Raw genomic sequence first — 19,370 nt, forward strand, 5'->3', positions numbered from 1 at the left:
TAGGATTTCTGTTTAAGACCCGCTCCTCTGTATCTCTTGCCGGTTTTCCAAGCTGCGTAAATGCATGGCCTCCAGGAGGTCCTGGAGGGATTTTCTTGTTGAACTCCAAACACAGCTAATTAGGAAAGAAGAAACCTTGGGGTGGTGGTGGTGGTGAGTATTCTTTGTTCTCGGAGAGTGTACGTGATCCTTTTAGAACTGATGGGGAATAAAAGTTGAGTCCCCATCATATTACAATGATCTGTGTGGACTGGAGTTCCAAGGAATCTTGTGCTCTCAAGAGATTCCTCTCGAAACCTACAGTTCAAGGAAGCTCCACCCTGTGCGTCACTACTCATGGATCTCTGGAGGAGTGGAACCGCTTTTTCCAGTGAGAGCTGGGTGTTGGTATGTGGATTCTGGTCGTGCCAGTCTGTGGGTGGAGTTGGTTAAATTAATAAGTAATAATAATAATAACAACAAAAATAATATTCCTAGGCCACAGGACCTCTGGAAGAGTGCCATCTGAAAACAATTCCTAATCCAGTCCTTTGGCTGGGAGACTGTGCAACAGCCACAAGAAAAGTTGAAAGAATAGTTCAGTGAACACACCCATATATATACGTATCCAAGACTAAACAAGTGTTTATAATTTTCTATAACTGCTTCCCCTACTCCAATACTTCAGCCTGCATTTTTCCTAAGACTAAAGACTTCTACAAAACCACAGTAAGTAGTCACATTTAAGAAACAACAACTCAATGATATCACCTAATATCTATACCATATTCAAATTTCCCCAATTGTTGGAAAGGTCTTGTATATTGGTTTTGAAGAAAGATGATATTATCAAGATTCATACATTGCATTTGTCATGTTTGTCTCTTTTTATGGATAACAGCATCAACCTTTTTTGTTTTCCTGGCATTAACTTTTTGAAGTTTATCAATTTGTCTATTTTTTTTTTTTTTTGTCCTTTTGGTGTTAATTTTCTTTAGTGCCAGAATTTCCTGTAAGCTGAAAAGAAAGTGTGGTGGCTTGATTTGACCACAAGAATCCTTCATAGGTTACATGCTACTCTTCATATATTTTCCTATTAGGGAAAACATAACATTAAATATTAAGCACATAATATCAGTTGTCCTGATACCAATGATCACTTGAGTAAGGAGGCATTCTCCAGATTTCTTTATTATAAAGAATTATGAAAAATGCTTATTTTTGTATCTAAAAAGTAATAGATGTTAGGTGGAGACTTTGAAACTCTTTTGGGAGAGAAGTCTTAAATTCTTGCAAGAACCAAGGTTATATAAGACCACCCTTTCATGAGTATCCCAAGTTGTCACTCACAGGAAAGTATCTTGTGAATGGGCTAATGTGACCAACCTTGGGCATGAGAAACCAGTCTTGGAGAGCATATCTTTGATTCACTCAACTATACAAGGCAACAGGGACATCTCATGGGACAGGACATACAGAGACCCTTTAAAATTTGTTTTCTTAAAGGAAGATAAATGTGGGAGACCACCTTTGCACATGACTGAATTCCACCCCCCTAGGTGTGAGGTGCTCAGTCACTTTTAATGTGGCAGAGCTTTCCCCACCCTTCTTGGTTCAAGAGCTTGTCGGTGTGGAGGCATGTCTCACCACTGCCCCAAAGATCCAATCATGGCACCTGACCTTGCAACACTGCCCCCCCCTTGACCTTGCAACACTGCTCCCCCTTGACCTTCATTGGATGGGATTTTCCCCATAATTCTTTGTTCACCAATAAAAGCCCTCTCCCTAGTGTGCTCCCCCCTCTCTCACTGGCCTCTTCAGTAAAACCTTGCTGCCCACCTGGGGAGCTTGAGGCTGAGTGTTCCAGGAGCCATTTAAGGTAAAATGGTGTCTGTGTCTTTAATTTAAACTCCCTGAGGATTTTCCTGTGTGACCGAACCAACTGTTCCTGTCTGCACTGGCCATGGACTAAAGATAAACAAATAGACAAGATCATTTTTAAGGTTCATGTGTACTGTGAAGGTGCTAGGATAGAGGGATATGATGGAGATAGTGCTACAAGCCAAGCACAGTGTTGATGTCACTGGAAAACCATCAACATTGTTAAGGAAAAAAAAAATCACTTGTCAGCTTCAATCAGTTGTCCCTTCTACTTCACAGGGTGGCTGTGAGCTTTTTCTTTTTTTTTTTTAAAGAGAGAGAGAATTTTTAATATTTATTTTTTAGTTCTCGGCGGACACAACATCTTTGTTTGTATGTGGTTGCTGAGGATCGAACCCAGGCCGCACGCATGCCAGGCAAGCGCGCTACCGCTTGAGCCACATCTCCAGCCCTGGCTGTGAGCTTTTAATGCAAGGTGTTATGACATCAGGCATGAGCCTTTGAAGACAAATCCATTCACCTAGGCAGACACAGCAATGATCCTCTGGATTTTTCTGGCACCTACAACTTCAAATCACCTAGGACTAGATCCAGTATAATTGAGTTGAATACTAGCTTTAACTTAAAGAGCAGTAAGCTCTGTTCTCTATTGACTATGGATCACTTTAGAGTTCCTGAGGAGAGCTATACCAAAGCAGTGATGTTTTCTACAAGGTCTTATGATGTATATTTTAATAAGATTTGATAAAATCCGGGAGTTCTCTGTTTTTACCTGGTCTAATCTACATCCATTTTAATAACAGAAACAAATCAAGAATATGTAATTTAGCATGTAATCTTTGCCTTTGGTCATCTGGTCTCTGAAATATCATAAATATCTATAGGTAGAAGCTTATCCTAAGCTCCTAAGCTCTGTCAAGTTTTTTCTATATAACAATGATTATCCCACCTCCCACAAGAGAATTCACAAAGGACATCATCTATTCCACAGACAAACATAGTGTTGTAAACAGCCTGTATCCCCCTTCTCAAAAGAGGACAGTTTCTAGTAAGTCCAAATCAGTGGATCATATTGCTGTTTTCATTTGCATCATCAAATTAGCTTCTGCTCTGATCCCTGCCAGTTGATCTGAACTTCATCAGAGCCAGCATTCTGAGTCTAAGTCAGAAGCCCTGAGATAAAAGCTAGACTCAAAAGGCCTGTAGCATCATTTCCAACACATTCTCTTGGTCAAAAGCAAGCGCAGGACTGTTCAAGATCCAAGGGAAGGGGCCAGGCGTGGTGGTCCATGCCTGTAATCCCAGCGTCTCCAGAGGCTAAGGCAGGAGGATCATGAGTTCAAAGCCAGTCTCAGAAACTTAGCAAGGCCCAAAGAACTCAGTGAGACCCTGTCTCTAAAAAAAAACAAAAAACAAAACAAAAAAAAAAGGGTAGGGAGCTGGCTCCGTGGTTAAGTGCCCCTGGGCTCAATCCTAATACCAAATTCTACTACTACTATTACTACTACTACTGATAATAATAGTCCAAGGGAAGGGAACTGAACAAAGCAGTGATCTTTAGGAGGTGAGGCTGAGGGGTAGGGCAGTTTGTAAAGCAACTACCATACTGCTGTAGGCCAAATATAAATTTGAATATGAAGAATTGATTGTACTGGTCCTTTGCCTAAAATCAAGTAGGTCTGAGTATGTATTTAACCACTACCCAAATCTAGCCATGATCACCATCCCAGCTGTGACTCACACATTTGTGTCAAGCCTATAAATATGGCCCATTTCTTTTTGTTTAAAGACTCTTGGTTCAAATGCTTCTTCCTTATCAAAACCTTTTTGTGGCAAAAGGGAAAAGAATAGGGGAGTGAAATATACGTCTTTAAATCACAGTGATTTGAAGGTTCTCTAAAAGTAATAGGGATAAATATAGTTCAGAATGTGTGTACAATGAAACTAAGTTTAAATAGAAATGGTATAAGTTTAGAACTTAGTTGGTACTGTGTAAATGATGATCTAAACCATGATTATCATTATTTTCCTGGTTCCTGGTAGGTAGCTGTGCCCTATATAGACGGTAAAGTGATTGCTACCCCATTGGATCCCTTTATCACAGCGTAAGTGACAGCTCACCTCACTAAGTAAAGAAGTTCTATCAATAACAAAACTAAGCGTATTCCATTGCAAATGGATTAATGTACTTAAAAAAACCAGACCTCTGTATTTGGAAGGATATTTCAGGACATTATTATGTTATTTTACAAATCCTTTTTCAATACCTGATTCTAAATTGTTTTGAATATCCCTTGAAAAACTAACATGTATATGTATACAGAACTTCCAGAATTCCTAGAATGCAAAACAGAGCCAAGAACAGTAGTTTGGAGGTAAAAACTTCTCCCAAATGAAATAAATGAGAAGAAAATCTCCAAAAGCTTTAAGAGACTATTTCCTTCGAGGCAGTCTCCATTTTCTTTGAATAGGATTTATTGTTTGTGAATCAGCTATCTATTGCTAGAGACCAAGCCACCCCTAAATTTAGTTGCTTGCAAATATATGAATTTTATATCTCTCACAATTTTGAGGATTAGTTGGGTGTTTCTTCTCTAGTTTTGTCTGGATTCACTCACAAGGTTACATTCATCTGTAACAATGGTTGAAATTTTTTCTGTAAAGAACCAGGGAGTAAATATTTTAGACTTATCCTCTGCTCTAGTTTGCATCTGGAATGTCCCCAAAGGCCTGTGTATCAGAGGCTTTATCCCTAACCTATATCACTATTGGGATGTGATGGAATCTGTAAGAGGTATGGCCTAGTGAAAAAGTGAATGTTGTAAATCATTGGGGGCATGTTCTGTAAGGGGATTGTGGAAACTTAGTCTTCTCTCTCTCTCTCTCTCTCTCTCTCTCTCTCTCTCTCTCTCTATATATATATATATATATATATATATATATATATATATATATATATATCTCGTTTTCCAACCATGAAGTGAATGGCTTTGCTCCTTTACCATATACCCACCATGATTTGATGCCTCACCATAGGCCCAAAAGCAACAAGATCAACCAACCATGAATTGAAACCTCCAAACCTATGAGCCAAAATAAAGCTTTTCTTTATAAGTTTATTTATCTCAGATATTTGTTATGGTGATAGTTTGAATATGAAGTGTTCCCCAAAACTCATGTATTGATGGCTGGGTCCCAATGCAGCACTGTTTAGAAGTGGGGCTTGGGGAAGTGATTGGATCATGAGGGCTCGGACATCATCAGTGGTGGAAACAAATCTAACAGTTTCTATTGCATATCTTTGTTATTTATTTTATTTTTGGAAACCATTAAAACCCCAAAGCTATTCTTAGTTCAAGGGCCCTACAGAAACATGGCCCATGACCCACAAGTTATAGTTTGTTGATCCCTCAACTGGAGAGTCAAATGAGTTGAAGAAGGTCCCAAGTGGCCTCACTCACACATCGGCTGTCAACTTAATGTAGTCTCTTGTTCTCTAGTGGCCTTTCTTGTTGGTCTGTGGGTCACATCCACCAGAGTGGAGACAGAAGCTGTAAGACACCTTAAGGCACAGCCTTGGATGTCAGAAAAGATCGCATAATCCATGTTCTGTAAACCAAAGCAAATTACAAGATCACTCCAGATTCAAAAACAGGCAAATACACTTTGCCTTTCAAAGGGAAGAGATGCAGATATTGTGGTCACTGCAGCTGAACTAAGGAAAAGATTTCTACTATGTTCTCTACTAGAGATTTAAGTTGATGCTGACCTCAATGTTAGATTGAGGCCTTATCTCAGAGCCTTCAAGTAACTTCAAATTGAATCATAAAACTCCAAATTATGATCTATAATGGCAGCTATTGTTCTGACTCTTTTCCCCATATTGTCCTCAGCCTGTTTATAATTCTAAAAGTATTCACTCATTCCCTCAGTACTTGTTTAAAAGTATCTCTGCAATAAGATTTTGAACTCCTTTTGGGAAGACACCAGGGCCCTATCACTCTGCCATGCTGTGATTTTTCTTCCATAGATAATGTATGGAATTTAATGGAATAGCCTTACTGAAGTTTGAAGTCAGGCTATTTTCTGAGTTCACAAAAGCAAAACAAATTTATTTAAACTCTTTTTGTTTCCTTTTTAATATTTTTTTTTTAGGTGTAAATGGGCACAACCCAATGCTTGTATTTTTATGTGGTGCTGAGAATCAAACCCAGGTCCCGTCTGTGTTAGGCGAGTGCTCTACCACTGAGCCACAATCCCAGCCCCCCAAACAAATTTAAGAATCCAGCACTACCTACAAATTCTGGAAGCTTGCATCGAAGGGTTAAATTTCACTCCTAGGTACTGTCTAATCAATCAGATGGTTAAACTTCCTACAAGTTTTCCAAACATATAATCAAGAGCTATGCTTAATGATAAGTTTGAACTAGCAATCACCTTTTTATTTTATTTTATTTATTTTTTTAAAGAGAGAGAGAGACAGAGAGAGAGAGAGAGAATTTTTTTTAATATTTATTTTTTAGTTCTCGGCGGACACATCATCTTTGTTGTATGTGGTGCTGAGGATCGAACCCGGGCCTCACACACGCCAGGCGAGCACACTACTGCTTGAGCCACATCCTCAGCCCCAATCACCTTTTTAGAAAATATTATATTTTAACCAGAAATTTGTCTGCAGATGAAAATCAAATGTAATAGAAGTTTGTAATATATGCAGTATATGTTCTAAGGCAGAAGTGGTTCTGGAGAGGGTTTCTCATCTACAATGAATGCTGCTGCTAATTGCTCAGTTGAATTTTTCAATATGTGTTCTCTCCAAAATCTCATTTTAACACTGTCTTCATCTACTTTATGGAAAGCTTTGACAACTTGCTATGTTTAGAAGCATCTGGGGTGTATTTCTAATTGATGATTTGTTATCTTATATTTCTTCCTTGACTATTCACATCTTTCATTCTTTTCAGCATTTTCCTCCAGTGCCTCCTGTCTTACTGAACTTGATGGATGAGGCTGCTCTCCTGCAAATTTAGGCAGTATCTTTAGTCTCTCCTCTGCCTCCTTCCTTTGGGTTACAAATACATACAGGAGTGATAACAGATAACAGGTATACGTCACTTAAACATTGACAAAGTGTACATGACATCTGTTGATTATTAATACATCAGACTCGTGGGGTAAATACTATCATTAACATCATTTGGCATGTAGGGGAACTAGTGAGCAAATGTTCCAGCAATACCTCAAATGTAACATGTTCAAACCAATCTCAGTACCTTCTCAGAAAATCTGTTCGTTCTTCTGGATTTTTGATTTGGTTAAAGCAGCCACATTTGTCAGTCATCCAAGTTTGATTCTTAATTCTTCCTTTCTTTAATGATAAGCTTGATACATCCAGTTAGTTACCAACACCCTTAAATTCTCCCCCTGCCCCTCTCTCTCAGACCCCTGTTCCTAAGAAGTATATTTCATTTGAGTTTGTGTCACAACCTTCTATCTGCTCCCTTAACTTCCACCCATCTGGTCCTTCACATTACTGCTATAAAGTCCTTCTTCAGACCCAAACCCTTATTTTTTTAAAATTTAATTTAATTTAATTTTTTTTTAGCACTGGGGATTAAACCTAATGGTACTCAACTACTGAACTACTTCCCTACTCCTTTATATTTTTTATTTTGAGATAAGGCCTCAGTAGGTTTCTAAATCTGGTCTTGAACTTAAAATCCTCCTGCCCCAGACTCTTGAGTCAATAGAATTATAGATGTGCACTAGCCCACTTGTCTCAAACCAAAAATATTTTTATGCACTCCTGTTTTACACTGGTGGGTAGCTCCCCACAGATCACAATCCACAGAGCCATAGAATTTGCAATAATCTGCCACAACCTGCAAACTTCTGCTGTTCTGGCTTCTGCTATGTGTGCATTTTCATGTACTATATTTTGGTAGTTCCTTCAGAATACAATTTAACTCTCTGATGAACTCTGTCCTAGTGCCACACCCATCTGATACCCATCTGATTCTCTCAAGTCCCAAGACCTCTATAACAGTGCTTCTCAAATCTACACGTACATGGGAATCAGTGGGTGATGTTGTTGAAAGCTAATTCTGACACAGTAGGTCCTGAATAGGATCTGAGACTTTGCACTTTAACAAACCAGTTGGGGAAAGGATATTTCTGGCTGTTGAACTACATTTTATTATTACTATTTTATATATTTTTGCAATTCTAGGGATTAAACCCAGGGCCTTGTGCATGCTAGGCAAGTATTCCGCCAGTAGGCTACATCCCTGGCCCTTGAACTACATTTTGAGTAGTGAGAGTACACCAACCCACATGGCCCAAGCCAAAATATTTTCATGCAGTCCTGTAAGTAGCTCCCCACAGATCACAGTCCACAAGAACTACATTTTGAATAGCTGCATTGTCCAATAGAATTTTCTAGAATGATAATATGCTGTGTTTTCCAGTGCGGTGGGTACTAATTACAGCTAGTTATTGAGCAATTGAAATAAATAGAGTAGCTAATGAGACTGAGGAACTGAACTTTAAATTTACTTAATTAAATTTCAGTAGTCATATATGGCTAAGTGGCTACCACATTGTACAGTACAGATCTATTGGAATGCCTTTCATCCCTCAAAATTCAGTTCAGACTTTCAGTTGCCAGTCCAACTGTAAAAAGCTTGGAAGTTGTCATTTTTACTTCAAATATAAATATAAGCAAATTGAAAAATAAACATCTCTTTTTTTATATCTGTCAGAGAAGTGAGATTTCAGGGCAAATCCCCCCCCCTTACCCTAAATTGGAAAGACAGACAAATGGATGCAGATAATTAAAATTTACAGAAAAAAAGAGAAACTCACAAGCTAAAACTATCACAGAACCAGTACAAGAGTAGGAAAATCTACACACAGCAATTGATAAACTGCTGAGGCTCAATGTGGGCAACCCTGAGAGTTAAAAACTCCAGAGACCCAATCATGTGGGCTCCTACACTTTTGTGTTTTCCTCCTGGAGTTCTATCAGGTCCACACAGTTTCAGAGGAAAAAAAAAATCCCCTGGTGCTTTTGGCAGAGGAAAGGGAAAAGGAACCATTCTGAAATAAACCAGAGCATTCCGTTCTTTTTTTTTTTTTATGATTCAAGAATTTATTAAGTCATACATGCAAAACATACTGCTAATTGCATTAGCAAAAGATCAATGTAAAAACACTCCACAATTCTGCAACTGTCAATTTAAAAAATTTTGTTCTAGTGGTTGAAAGGTCCAACATTGTGTTCTTGCCAGCGAGTTTAAGTTGTACAGAACATTGTTAGCACTTGCACAGTTTACAGAACCTCACAGACCCAAAGGAACATCATTAGGCAAAGCCACAACAGGAAGCGTGTGTCCGTGTGTGTGAGGTAAACAGGGTCAGTATTAGTCACGTGACAGTGTTGGTAATCTGGCAAGACGGTGATGTTAAGAAGGTTCATAGTTGAAGAATATCTAAAATATTTTAAAAACTGTAAAGCTGCAACACATGATTTTTACACCTAAGGAAAGCACTTATTAGCTTTGAATAAAGTAACATGAAAACAGGAATGCACTTTTACTAACCTACAAAAAAACTAATGCATTATCAGAAAGATTTATAGTACAATTAGGAGGCATATTGCTCATTAAGAAGGGGTTCTATAAGAAAAGCACTTACTAAGTTAGCAACTATGGGAATGGCCGTTCAAAAGTGAATTAAATGCCCAATTCCGGGAGGGATGGCAAGTATAGGAAAATGGAAAAGCTTAAGAAAAGACACTTAATACCGACCTTTCTTCATCTACTGCATTTGACAGAAATTAATCTTTAAAAATCTTTACCCGTGACACTTTTTTATTCAGTTGAATTATTCTGTGTACAATGTAGTGTAAATTAATCTCCACTTATATTTAGTCAAAATACTGTCTTCATCCTTTGATCATGTTGTGTTTCACACACTCCACCCAGCACACCCACGACTAGGAACAGAATACTTCATTAGAGGAAACACGTGAATGAGAGTTCTGTTCAAAGTCTCTGCAAAAGCTAGTTGATTAAAAAAAAAAAAAAAAAAAAAAACCTCACCATGAAATCAGAAACTTATCCAAAGAGCCGAGTTATACTCATTTCATTACAACATACAGTACAGTTACGTGGTGAACATGGGCTGATAAGTTGCTGATGCATTAAACGGCAACATTTCATTAAGGAGGCTGTGCTGCTTCACACGATCTCAAACTACTCGGAAAGCGTCTGCACCTCCTGACTTCAGAAGCGCAGTCTTCTTAGACAAAGGTCTCCCAACAGTTTAGTGCTCAGTGTTCTCAGCACAACGCAACTTAGTTCAGAAGGTATTTTGGCAACTCTTAATCTGAGCAAGAATAGGGGCTTTTGAAAAATAAGGCTTTAAGAAGGCTTGTCACTTTAGGGCTAAATTTTAATAGAATGTGAGTTTGAACTCGTACACTTAAAACAAACCCTTAAAATTACTGATTGGTTCAAAATGGTTTTATGGAAAAATTAATCTTTAACAAAAACTTGGCATTGAGTGCGAAGGCTCCACTGTTTTTGAGCAAAGCATACAAAGGTTCCAAGGGGAAGGATCAAGAACGAGGGACTTGGACATTTACAACAGCAGGCATTTTCTCTTCCTCTTCTTGACAGGAGGTGGGCAGAGAACTGCTCGGATAGCTTCATCAAACACTGTCTTGAGGCCTCGCTGTGTGAGTGCTGAGCACTCCAGGTATTTTACAGCACCAATCTCCTTAGCCATGGCTAACCCTTGTGGATAGGTGATCGGAGTCAGCTTCTTCTCCTTCAGTTTCTCAATTGTGTCTTTATCATCCCTAATATCAAGTTTAGTTCCCACTAGGATGATAGGAGTGTTGGGACAATGGTGTCGCACTTCCGGATACCACTTTGCACGGACATTTTCAAATGATGCAGGACTCACAAGGGAAAAGCAAATTAAGAAAACATCTGTTTGTGGATAGGAGAGGGGGCACAATCTGTCATAATCTTCTTGTCCAGCTGTATCCCATAAGCCCAGATTCACAGGTTTCCCATCTACCATAACATTGGCAGAATAGTTGTCAAAAACAGTGGGGATATACTCTCCAGGAAATGCATTGGTTGTATAACTGATCAGTAGGCAAGTTTTACCTACAGCTATCTGGCCTCCCCTCCCCGCGCGCCGGTGCCGCCGCTGAGCATTCCGTTCTTAACAAGATTTGCTCTTAGGAGAGGTCAGTCTAACTGCTGGGGTTTTATTACAACCTAACTGATCTAGAGGAAGGAAAACAACTCCCACTGGCTCTAGGCTTCCCCATGGAAAAAAGGGAAATACCTGACAGTATTGCCTCCAGCCTTTCACATGAAAGAAGGAAGATACCCAACTCCAGCTCCCTTTAGACACCCTGTCCCACCTGTTCGTGTTTGGGGGATGGAGTGCTAAGTGAAGAACTGAGAAACATTTGTGAAGTCCGCAGTCCAGAGGCATATATATGTTCATTAAAAGTATAAGATCTAATAACAGGACTGCAAAATGCTTTCCTACCCCTAAATCACATCATGTCTAGCTATCAAGAAAAAATTACAAGGCATTAAAAACCAAAATTTCTGTTTGATGAAGCAGAGCAAGCATCAGACCTCAAATCATATATGGCAGAATGTTGGATGACCATGGATTTAAAACAGCTATAATTCATATGTTAAGTGGTTTTTTTTTTTTTTTTAATTTGTACTGGGTATCAAACTCGGGGCCTTGTAAATGCTCAGCATGCACTCTACCACTGAGCTACTTTCCCAGTCCATGCTAAGGGATTTCATGGATAAAGTAGACAGCATACAAGAGCAGAGAGTCAATGTAAGCAGAGTGTTGGATATTCTAAGAAGAACCAAAAAGAAATGCTAGAGAGGAAAAACAACCTAAGAAAAATGAATAATGCCTTTCAGGGGCTTATTAGTAGACTAGACATGACTGAAGAATCTCTGAGTTTGAGGATATAGCAATCTATATAGCAATAGAACCTGCAAAAAACTGAAAAAGCAAAGACAAAAGATACTGGGGAAAAAAGATCTAGGAACTGTAATATGTTTAATATACATGTCATGGGTGGGTGGGGGGGGATAGTGGAAGGAAAAGAAAAAGTGAAAGGAACTAAATAAATAGTTGAAACAATAATGACTGAAAATTTTGAAATTAATGTCAGACATTAATCCACAGACCTGTTCTGTGGAAGTTGCTTTTATTTCATTATCTTATCCAGTGATAATTTCCTTTCTTTATTTTCCTCTGTTCTCCAGTAAAAAATGATTTTTCTATCCTAAGGAATAACTGCAGCTATTTCTGGGGAAAGGAAGTAAAAAGACATGAGTGATAAGACTTTCTAATTAGTAACTTTTCTCTAGATTTACAGAACTCAGAACATCCAGTGACCTATATATAATGTGAGCCTGTTCATCAGAAAATCAGACCACTCTGGTTCTTGCCTATGATGTGCCTCCCCTCAAATCCCTATGAAAACCTTGCACCAGTCAATAAACATAATACATCATGGATAAAAATCACATAATCAACAGATGCAGAAAAAACTTTTAACAAAATACAACATCCTTTGTGATAAAAACCCTAAAGAAACTGGGTATAAAAGGATCTTACCTCAACATATTAGAAGATATAAATGAAAAACCCATATCCAACATCATACTAAATGGGGGAAAAACTGAAAACATTTCCTCTAAAATCAGGGATGTGACAAGGATGTCCACTCTCACCCCTCCTATTTAATATAGTACTTGAAATTTTATCCAGAGCAATTAAACAAGAGAAAGAAAGAAAAGAAATACAAATAGGAAAGGAAGAAGTTAAATTAGACCTATTTGCAGATAATGTGGTCCTATACTTATAAGACCCTAATACTCCACGGAAGATTTTTAGATCTGATAAATTCAGCAAAGTAGGAGAATACAAAATGAACATACCAAAACCAATAACTTCTTTATATACCCAAAACAAACATGTTGAGAAAGAAATCAGGGAAATAATTCCATTCATAAAAGCTTCAAAGAAGACAGAAAGAAAGAACAAAAGAGAGAAAGAATGAATGAATGAATGAACTAGGAATAAATCCAACCAAAGAGGTGAAAGACCTCTACAACAAAAATTATAGAATCCTGAAAAAAGAAATAGAAGGATCAAACTAGAAGATAGGAAGACCTCATGTTTATGGATCAGCAGAATTATTATGGTTAAAATTGCCATATCACTGCAAGCAATTTACAGATTTAATGTAATCCCCATCAAAATACCAATGATATTCTTCACAGAACTAGGAAAAACAATCCTAAAATTCTTATGGAAGCAAAAAAGACGCTGAATAGCCAAAACAATCCTGAGCAAAAAAGAACAACGCTAGAAGCATCACAAACGAGACTTTGAAATATACTATAAAACCACAGTAATAAAAACAGCATGGCACTGGCATAAAAACAGACATGTAGACCAGTGTAATAGAATAGAGGACAAACCCACACAGCTACAGCCATCTGATCTTTGACAAAGGTGCCAAAACATACATTGGATAAAAGACACACTAACAAATGGTGCTGGGAAAACTGGATAACTATACATAGAAGATAGAAACTAGATCCCTATTTCTTACCCCGTACAAAAAACCAACCCCAAATGGATCAAAGACCTACATGTGGATCCAAAATTTTGAAACACCTACTAGAAAACACAGGGGAAATGCTTTATGACACAGGCATAGGCAACAGATTCCTAAATAGGACTCCAGTAGCTCAGGAAATCACAGCAAGATTCAGAAATGGGACTATACCACATGTAAAAGTTTCTTTACAGCAAAGGAAACAATGAACCTAGTGAAGAGATAACTCACAGAATGAGAGAATATCTTTGCCAGCTATTCTTCCAAGAGAATATTTATAACCAGAATCTATAAAGAGTTCAAAAATGATTTTTTTGCAGAAATAGAAAACTTAATCCTAAAATTCACATAGAAATTCAGAGGACCCTGAATACTCAAAACTTGAAAAGCCATTCTTAAAAAAGAGGAGCCAAGTTGGTGGTCTCACATGACCTGATTTCAAAATTTATTACAAAGATACAGTAATCAAAATAGTGTTATATTGACATAAAGACAGACATACAGATTGGTGGAATAGAATAGAAAGCCCAGAAATAACTCATCACTTAATAAGTCAAATAATTTTTTACAAGAATGCCCAGACCATTTATGGGGGAATGGGACAGACACTTTGCAATAAATGATGCTAGCAAAATCTAAAAAAGTCAAATGAATATTTACCCTTTGACCTAAAAATCCCATTTCTGGGGAATCTATTAAACACATAATTGAGTAAAATAAAATTGTAGGCATAAAACTATTCATAATGGTATTATTTGCAATAGCAAAAAATAAAAAGTCTAGAACAACCTAAATATCTAGCAATAAGAAAGTGGTATATTGAACTATTTCCACAAAATGAAGAGCTATACAACTATAAAAAAGGAATGAAGTACGTATCTATATACTGATATCAATACAGTATAGGATATACTGTCAAGTGAAATACAGAGAGATGCAAAACCATGTTTATGGTATACCACCTTTTATGTAAGAAATGGTGATAAATCAAAAAAAAATATTCAAAAAGAAATAACAAAATCAACACCAAAAACTAATAAAAATGGTTTTCTATCTTGGGAGAAAGGGTGCAGGATGAAGAAGCCAGGAGAGAAGGAAAAGTTCTATGGATGTATCTTGTCATATAGTTTTGACTTAGGAATCATATAAACACTTATTAGAAAATAGGGAAAACAAATCCCTAAAATTGGAGCAAACATAACAATGAACATAACTATATATAATTTTTATGCCACAACTATATAAAAATTTTTATTTTAAAATGCAGTATACCCCTAAGTAGGGTATATTCTAAAGGAAAAAGAACCGTAAAGACATTTATACTGACTTTAATTGTCTTACTGTAACACACGTAGTGACATTGAGGGTGGAGAGCAAAATTGTGCCAATGTTATTAGGAACTGAGATTTTCATGGTGAGAAGAAAAGAGATACACAAGTATAGAATCCAAAGAGTTAAGCAGAAACTTAACAGAATAATGCTACATCACTAAGTCAGTACTCTAAGCATTGATGAGCAAAGGGGAGAAAGTCAAGTGTCCTATTTCATTCCTATAGCAATGAAATAATTAAGGAGGAAAAGTTCTTTTTTGTATGCGGATAAATTAAATTTTTTGTGGATGATCCAACAAATGAATAAAGAAGCAGTGATAGAATAGCTTATTATCATTTCTAACCTCTAAGCTGTCTGGGAACTTCACTTAAGTGGCTAAAACTATTAGATAAATTGGTGATGGGAACTTTAAAAAGTAGGAAATTGGGCTGATTCACTGGAATTTAATCATCAATTTTCGCAACACTAACACTAGAACAATCAGAAATGCATGCCTCTTGATGTGATGTAATTTGTAATACACAACACCAACAGGAACATATTGTTGCATCAAAACTTTACCCTGAATCTAATCAGACTTCTAGATCTATTTTACAGAAAATGTAGGGATAGGATAACAATGAAAGCAATGATCAGAGGAAAACCAATAACTTTAAATAATTTTATTAATAAAAATGGAAGAATGAAAATAAGCCAACTAACATTTCAATTTCAAACCTTGAAAGGGAACAATAAAACAAACCAAAAGAAAGAAAGAAGAAAATAATAAATACTGAAGAGCAGAAATTAGTGATTGGAAAAGAAAAATAGAAGAACAATAAATAAGTCTTAGGAAAAAAAATAAACTGAATTATTTTTTGGAAAATCATCTAGATAAATAAAACACCAACTAACTTGATTAGGCAATCAAGAACAACAACAAAAAGAGAAAATAGACAAAATAACAAACAACAAGGGTACCTTTCCCAAATTAATATCTTTTTTCTTTCAAGCTGTTAGCTAATAAAAAGAAATTTATAGTTTGGAAGCTAAGGGAGACATAAGTATTGAAACAGAAGGAAAAATTTTAAATTTAAGAGGTCACTCTGTACAACTTCATGCAAATAATTTGAAAACTTAGTTGAAATAAATAATACTCTAGGAAAATAAAACTTTCCAAAAATGTCTGATAAAATAAAGAACAACCTAAATGCCTCTCTATGTAAAAATAGTTGAATAAACAATGTTCACGCAAACAATAGAGTACTATGTAACAAAGATCTTTATGAACTGATAAGGAATGTTTCCAAGGAATATTTTGTTAAGAGAAAAAAAGTAAGTTTTAAGAGAGTATATATAATGAATACTTTTTGGAAGAAAATAAGATATGCACAGTGTTATTTTTTAAAAAGAAATATAGGATTGATGAGAAGCGGCTGCAGCGCCGAGAGGAGGCAGAAGGCAGATATCGTGAAGCCGCTGGGTGGGCACCATGGCTGGGATCACCCCCGTTGAGGCGGAGAACCACAAGATCCACGTTCCGCAGCAGCAAGCGGATGATGCCCAGGAGAGGGCTGAGCGCCTCCTTCGGGGAAGTTGAGGGAGAAAGGCGGCCTGGGAACAGGCTGAGGCAGAGGTAGCCTCCTTGAAGCGGCAGGATCCAACTGGTTGAAGAGGAGCTGGAGCTTGCTCAGGAGCGCCTAGCTACTGCCCTGCAAAAGCTGGAGGAAGCAGAAAAAGCTGCTGTTGAGAGTGAGAGAGGTATGAAAGTTATTGAAAACCGGGCCCTACAAGATGAAGAAAAGATGGAACTCCAGGAAATCCAACTCAAAGAAGCTAAGCACATTGCAGAAGAAGCAGATAGGAAGTATGAAGAGGTGGCCCGTAAGTTAGTGATTATTGAAGGAGACTTGGAATGCACAGAGGAACGAGCTGAACTGGCAGAGTCCCGTTGCCGAGAGATGGATGAGCAGATCAGACTGATGGACCAGAACCTCAAGTGTCTGAATGCTGCTGAAGAAAAGTACTCTCAAAAAGAAGACAAATGTGAGGAAGAAATAAAGAAAATCACTGATAAACTCAAGGAGGCAGAGACCTGCGCTGAGTTTGCCAAGAGATCAGTAGCCAAACCGGAAAAGACAATTGATGATTTTGAAGATAAGCTGAAATGCACCGAAGAGGAGCACCTCTGTACACAAAGGATGCTGGACCAGACTTTGCTTGACCTGAATGAGATGTAGAACTTCCCAGTCCCGCCCTGCTGCTGCTCCTCCCTCTGACCCTGACTCCGCCTGAGGCCAGCCAGCCCCAAGCTGACCTTGAAACTGAGGGCTGATCTTTAAGTGGAAGGCTGCTTTCTCCTTTCAACACCCCCTCTACCCCCACTCCCTTGTCTTTTTCACCAAACTGTCTCTGCTTCTTCCCAGAGATTCCTCCTGGGCTGGAGGCTGAGCACCTTTGGGAATAGCATTTAAGGGAATGTGAGCACAAGGCAAAGTGTCTTTAAAAGCATGTTGTGATGTACACATTTTGTAATTACTTTTTTGTTGTTACAGTAACCATTTGTAAAACATTCCAAATAATTTCATAGCTCTGAAGCAGCAATCGAATTCCCTTCTCACTTTTGGAAGGTAACCTTCCAGCCTAATCCCTACTGCCCTCTCCATAGAGGAGGAAAAGAGGAATGGGCCTGCCTTACTGAGAGCCCAGGGAAAGACTCTACTATGGCAAACCTCATTGCTCTGTGCAAAGTACCAGCCAAACCAGAAAGGTGATTCCAAGAGGAGTTAGCCAAAAAACAAAAACCTTGTTATTCAGGTTTTGTTTTGGTTTTAGCTTTAAGGTATCTTTAGACAACTGTATTCTTATTTTTTACTTTTTTTCATCAGAAATGACCAAATTAACATGGTGACACCTCTGAGACATTTTGTTTTTCTGGTGCTGGGGATTGAACCCAGGGCCTCGTGCGTGTTCGGCAAATGCTCTACCACTGAGCCATATTCTTAGCCCTGAGACCAAATTTTTCTCCCATCTCTACCCACTTCCCAAGTGTTCACAGAATGGATCATGGGCCCCTTAATCTTGTGGTGACCACTTAATTGCTGTCCTGCCTGCTTGAAAAAAAAAGAAAAAGAAAATTATGTTTTGGCCACTGAGTTAGCCATATGAACTCATCTCATTACCTTTTTCTGGGTCTGAAGCTGCTGTATCTAAAAGTGCCATCTCATTGTGCTTTGTATCAGTCAGTGCTGGAGAATCTTGAATAGCTTATGTACACAACTTTTTAAATTTTATATTATTTTGAAACTGCATCTTTGGGGTTGGGGTACCTGGCCACCCCGTCTGGCTATGAGAGTCCTGCAGTCTGGGCTGGCAGTGTGCTGATCTTTCAAAGTTTCTTTCCCAACCCAATCCCCACTTTTTTAGGTGAGGTTTCTGTGAGGTCTGTTAGATGTACATCCTGCAGCTTATTGGCTTAAAGTGTATTCTCCTTTATTGTGGTCTCTTTGGGGCCAGTTGAGAGAAAGAGAAACAATAGTGCAACTGTTTTGATACTGAATATTGACAAGTGTCTCTTTGAAATAAAGAACCAGTCCCTCCAAAAGGAAAGAAAAGAAAAGAAATATAGGAAGGATAAACCAGAAACAAATAAAATGTTGAATGAGTTTACTCTTTACTATAGGTTTCACTTCTGAACCATGTAAGCATTTTGCATATTATATCAGCAAAAATTAAAAAGCAAACCCTAATATAGAATACAAACACCCCCAAATAAATGTATCTAATGAAGCTATCAAATTGGTACCAAACCTCTCAGAAATAAAAATTGCTTCAACTAACTTTTGAACCAATTCTCCCTTAACAAAATGTATTTCATGTTCAAAAAGAACTGTAAATAAATATTGAACTTCTCTTAGATTTGCTATTTAATATTGATGTCAGTGAAGAAATTCTGAAATTACATTGTATGCATTATAGATTAAAGAAACAATTGGAAACCGGAGAGGTTTTCTCATTAGGGGAAAAGGGAGATGAAAATTGAATAGAACAATTTCAGGTAGAATCAGCTTTAATTTATATATATATATATATATATATATATATATATATATATATATATTTTTTTTTTTCAGTTGTAGATGAACACAATACCTTTATTTTTATTTATGTATTTTTATGTGGTGCTGAGGATGGAACCTAGTGCCTTACAGGTGCTAGCCAAGCACTTTACCACTGAGCCATAACACCAGCCTAAAATTTGATTTGATATAATTGGAGGTAACATACTAACTCATGATCCTTTAAATTTTTATTTTATCCAGATCTGTCTTCTGAAAAAAGCCTAGAAACAACAGTATTCCAATAACACTGGCCATGGTTGCTACCCAGATACTGATTTCTAAATATCATTGTCCCCCAGGAAGGAACCCATGTTCCTTTGGTTGAGTCCAAGTCTAGACAAGGGAAGTACAAGATGTATTGGAAGCATAAATCAGTGGGGCATGTTGATAGC

General features: G+C 37.6%; 1 protein-coding gene and 1 pseudogene across 2 annotated transcripts; one reads left to right on the forward strand and one right to left on the reverse strand.

Annotated features, from left to right (window-relative positions):
• Positions 1–9,685: 9,685 nt before the first annotated feature.
• On the reverse strand, positions 9,686–11,690 carry LOC308653290 (ras-related C3 botulinum toxin substrate 1-like; the record flags this gene model as incomplete). Its single annotated transcript, XM_081301906.1, has 2 exons — positions 9,686–11,096; positions 11,678–11,690. The coding sequence occupies 2 exons, from the start codon at positions 11,688–11,690 to the stop codon at positions 10,504–10,506; spliced, it is 606 nt and encodes a 201-aa protein (XP_081158032.1). The 3' UTR covers positions 9,686–10,503.
• Positions 11,691–16,349: 4,659 nt separating this feature from the next.
• LOC308653953 (tropomyosin alpha-3 chain-like) lies at positions 16,350–17,097 on the forward strand (annotated as a pseudogene). The gene has a single exon. The product of its transcript is annotated as a tropomyosin alpha-3 chain-like (transcript).
• The last annotated feature ends 2,273 nt before the right edge of the window (positions 17,098–19,370 follow it).

This window comes from Spermophilus citellus (genome assembly GCF_964194105.1).
Source record: "Spermophilus citellus genome assembly, chromosome: 7".
Taxonomy (NCBI): Eukaryota; Metazoa; Chordata; class Mammalia; order Rodentia; family Sciuridae; genus Spermophilus; species Spermophilus citellus.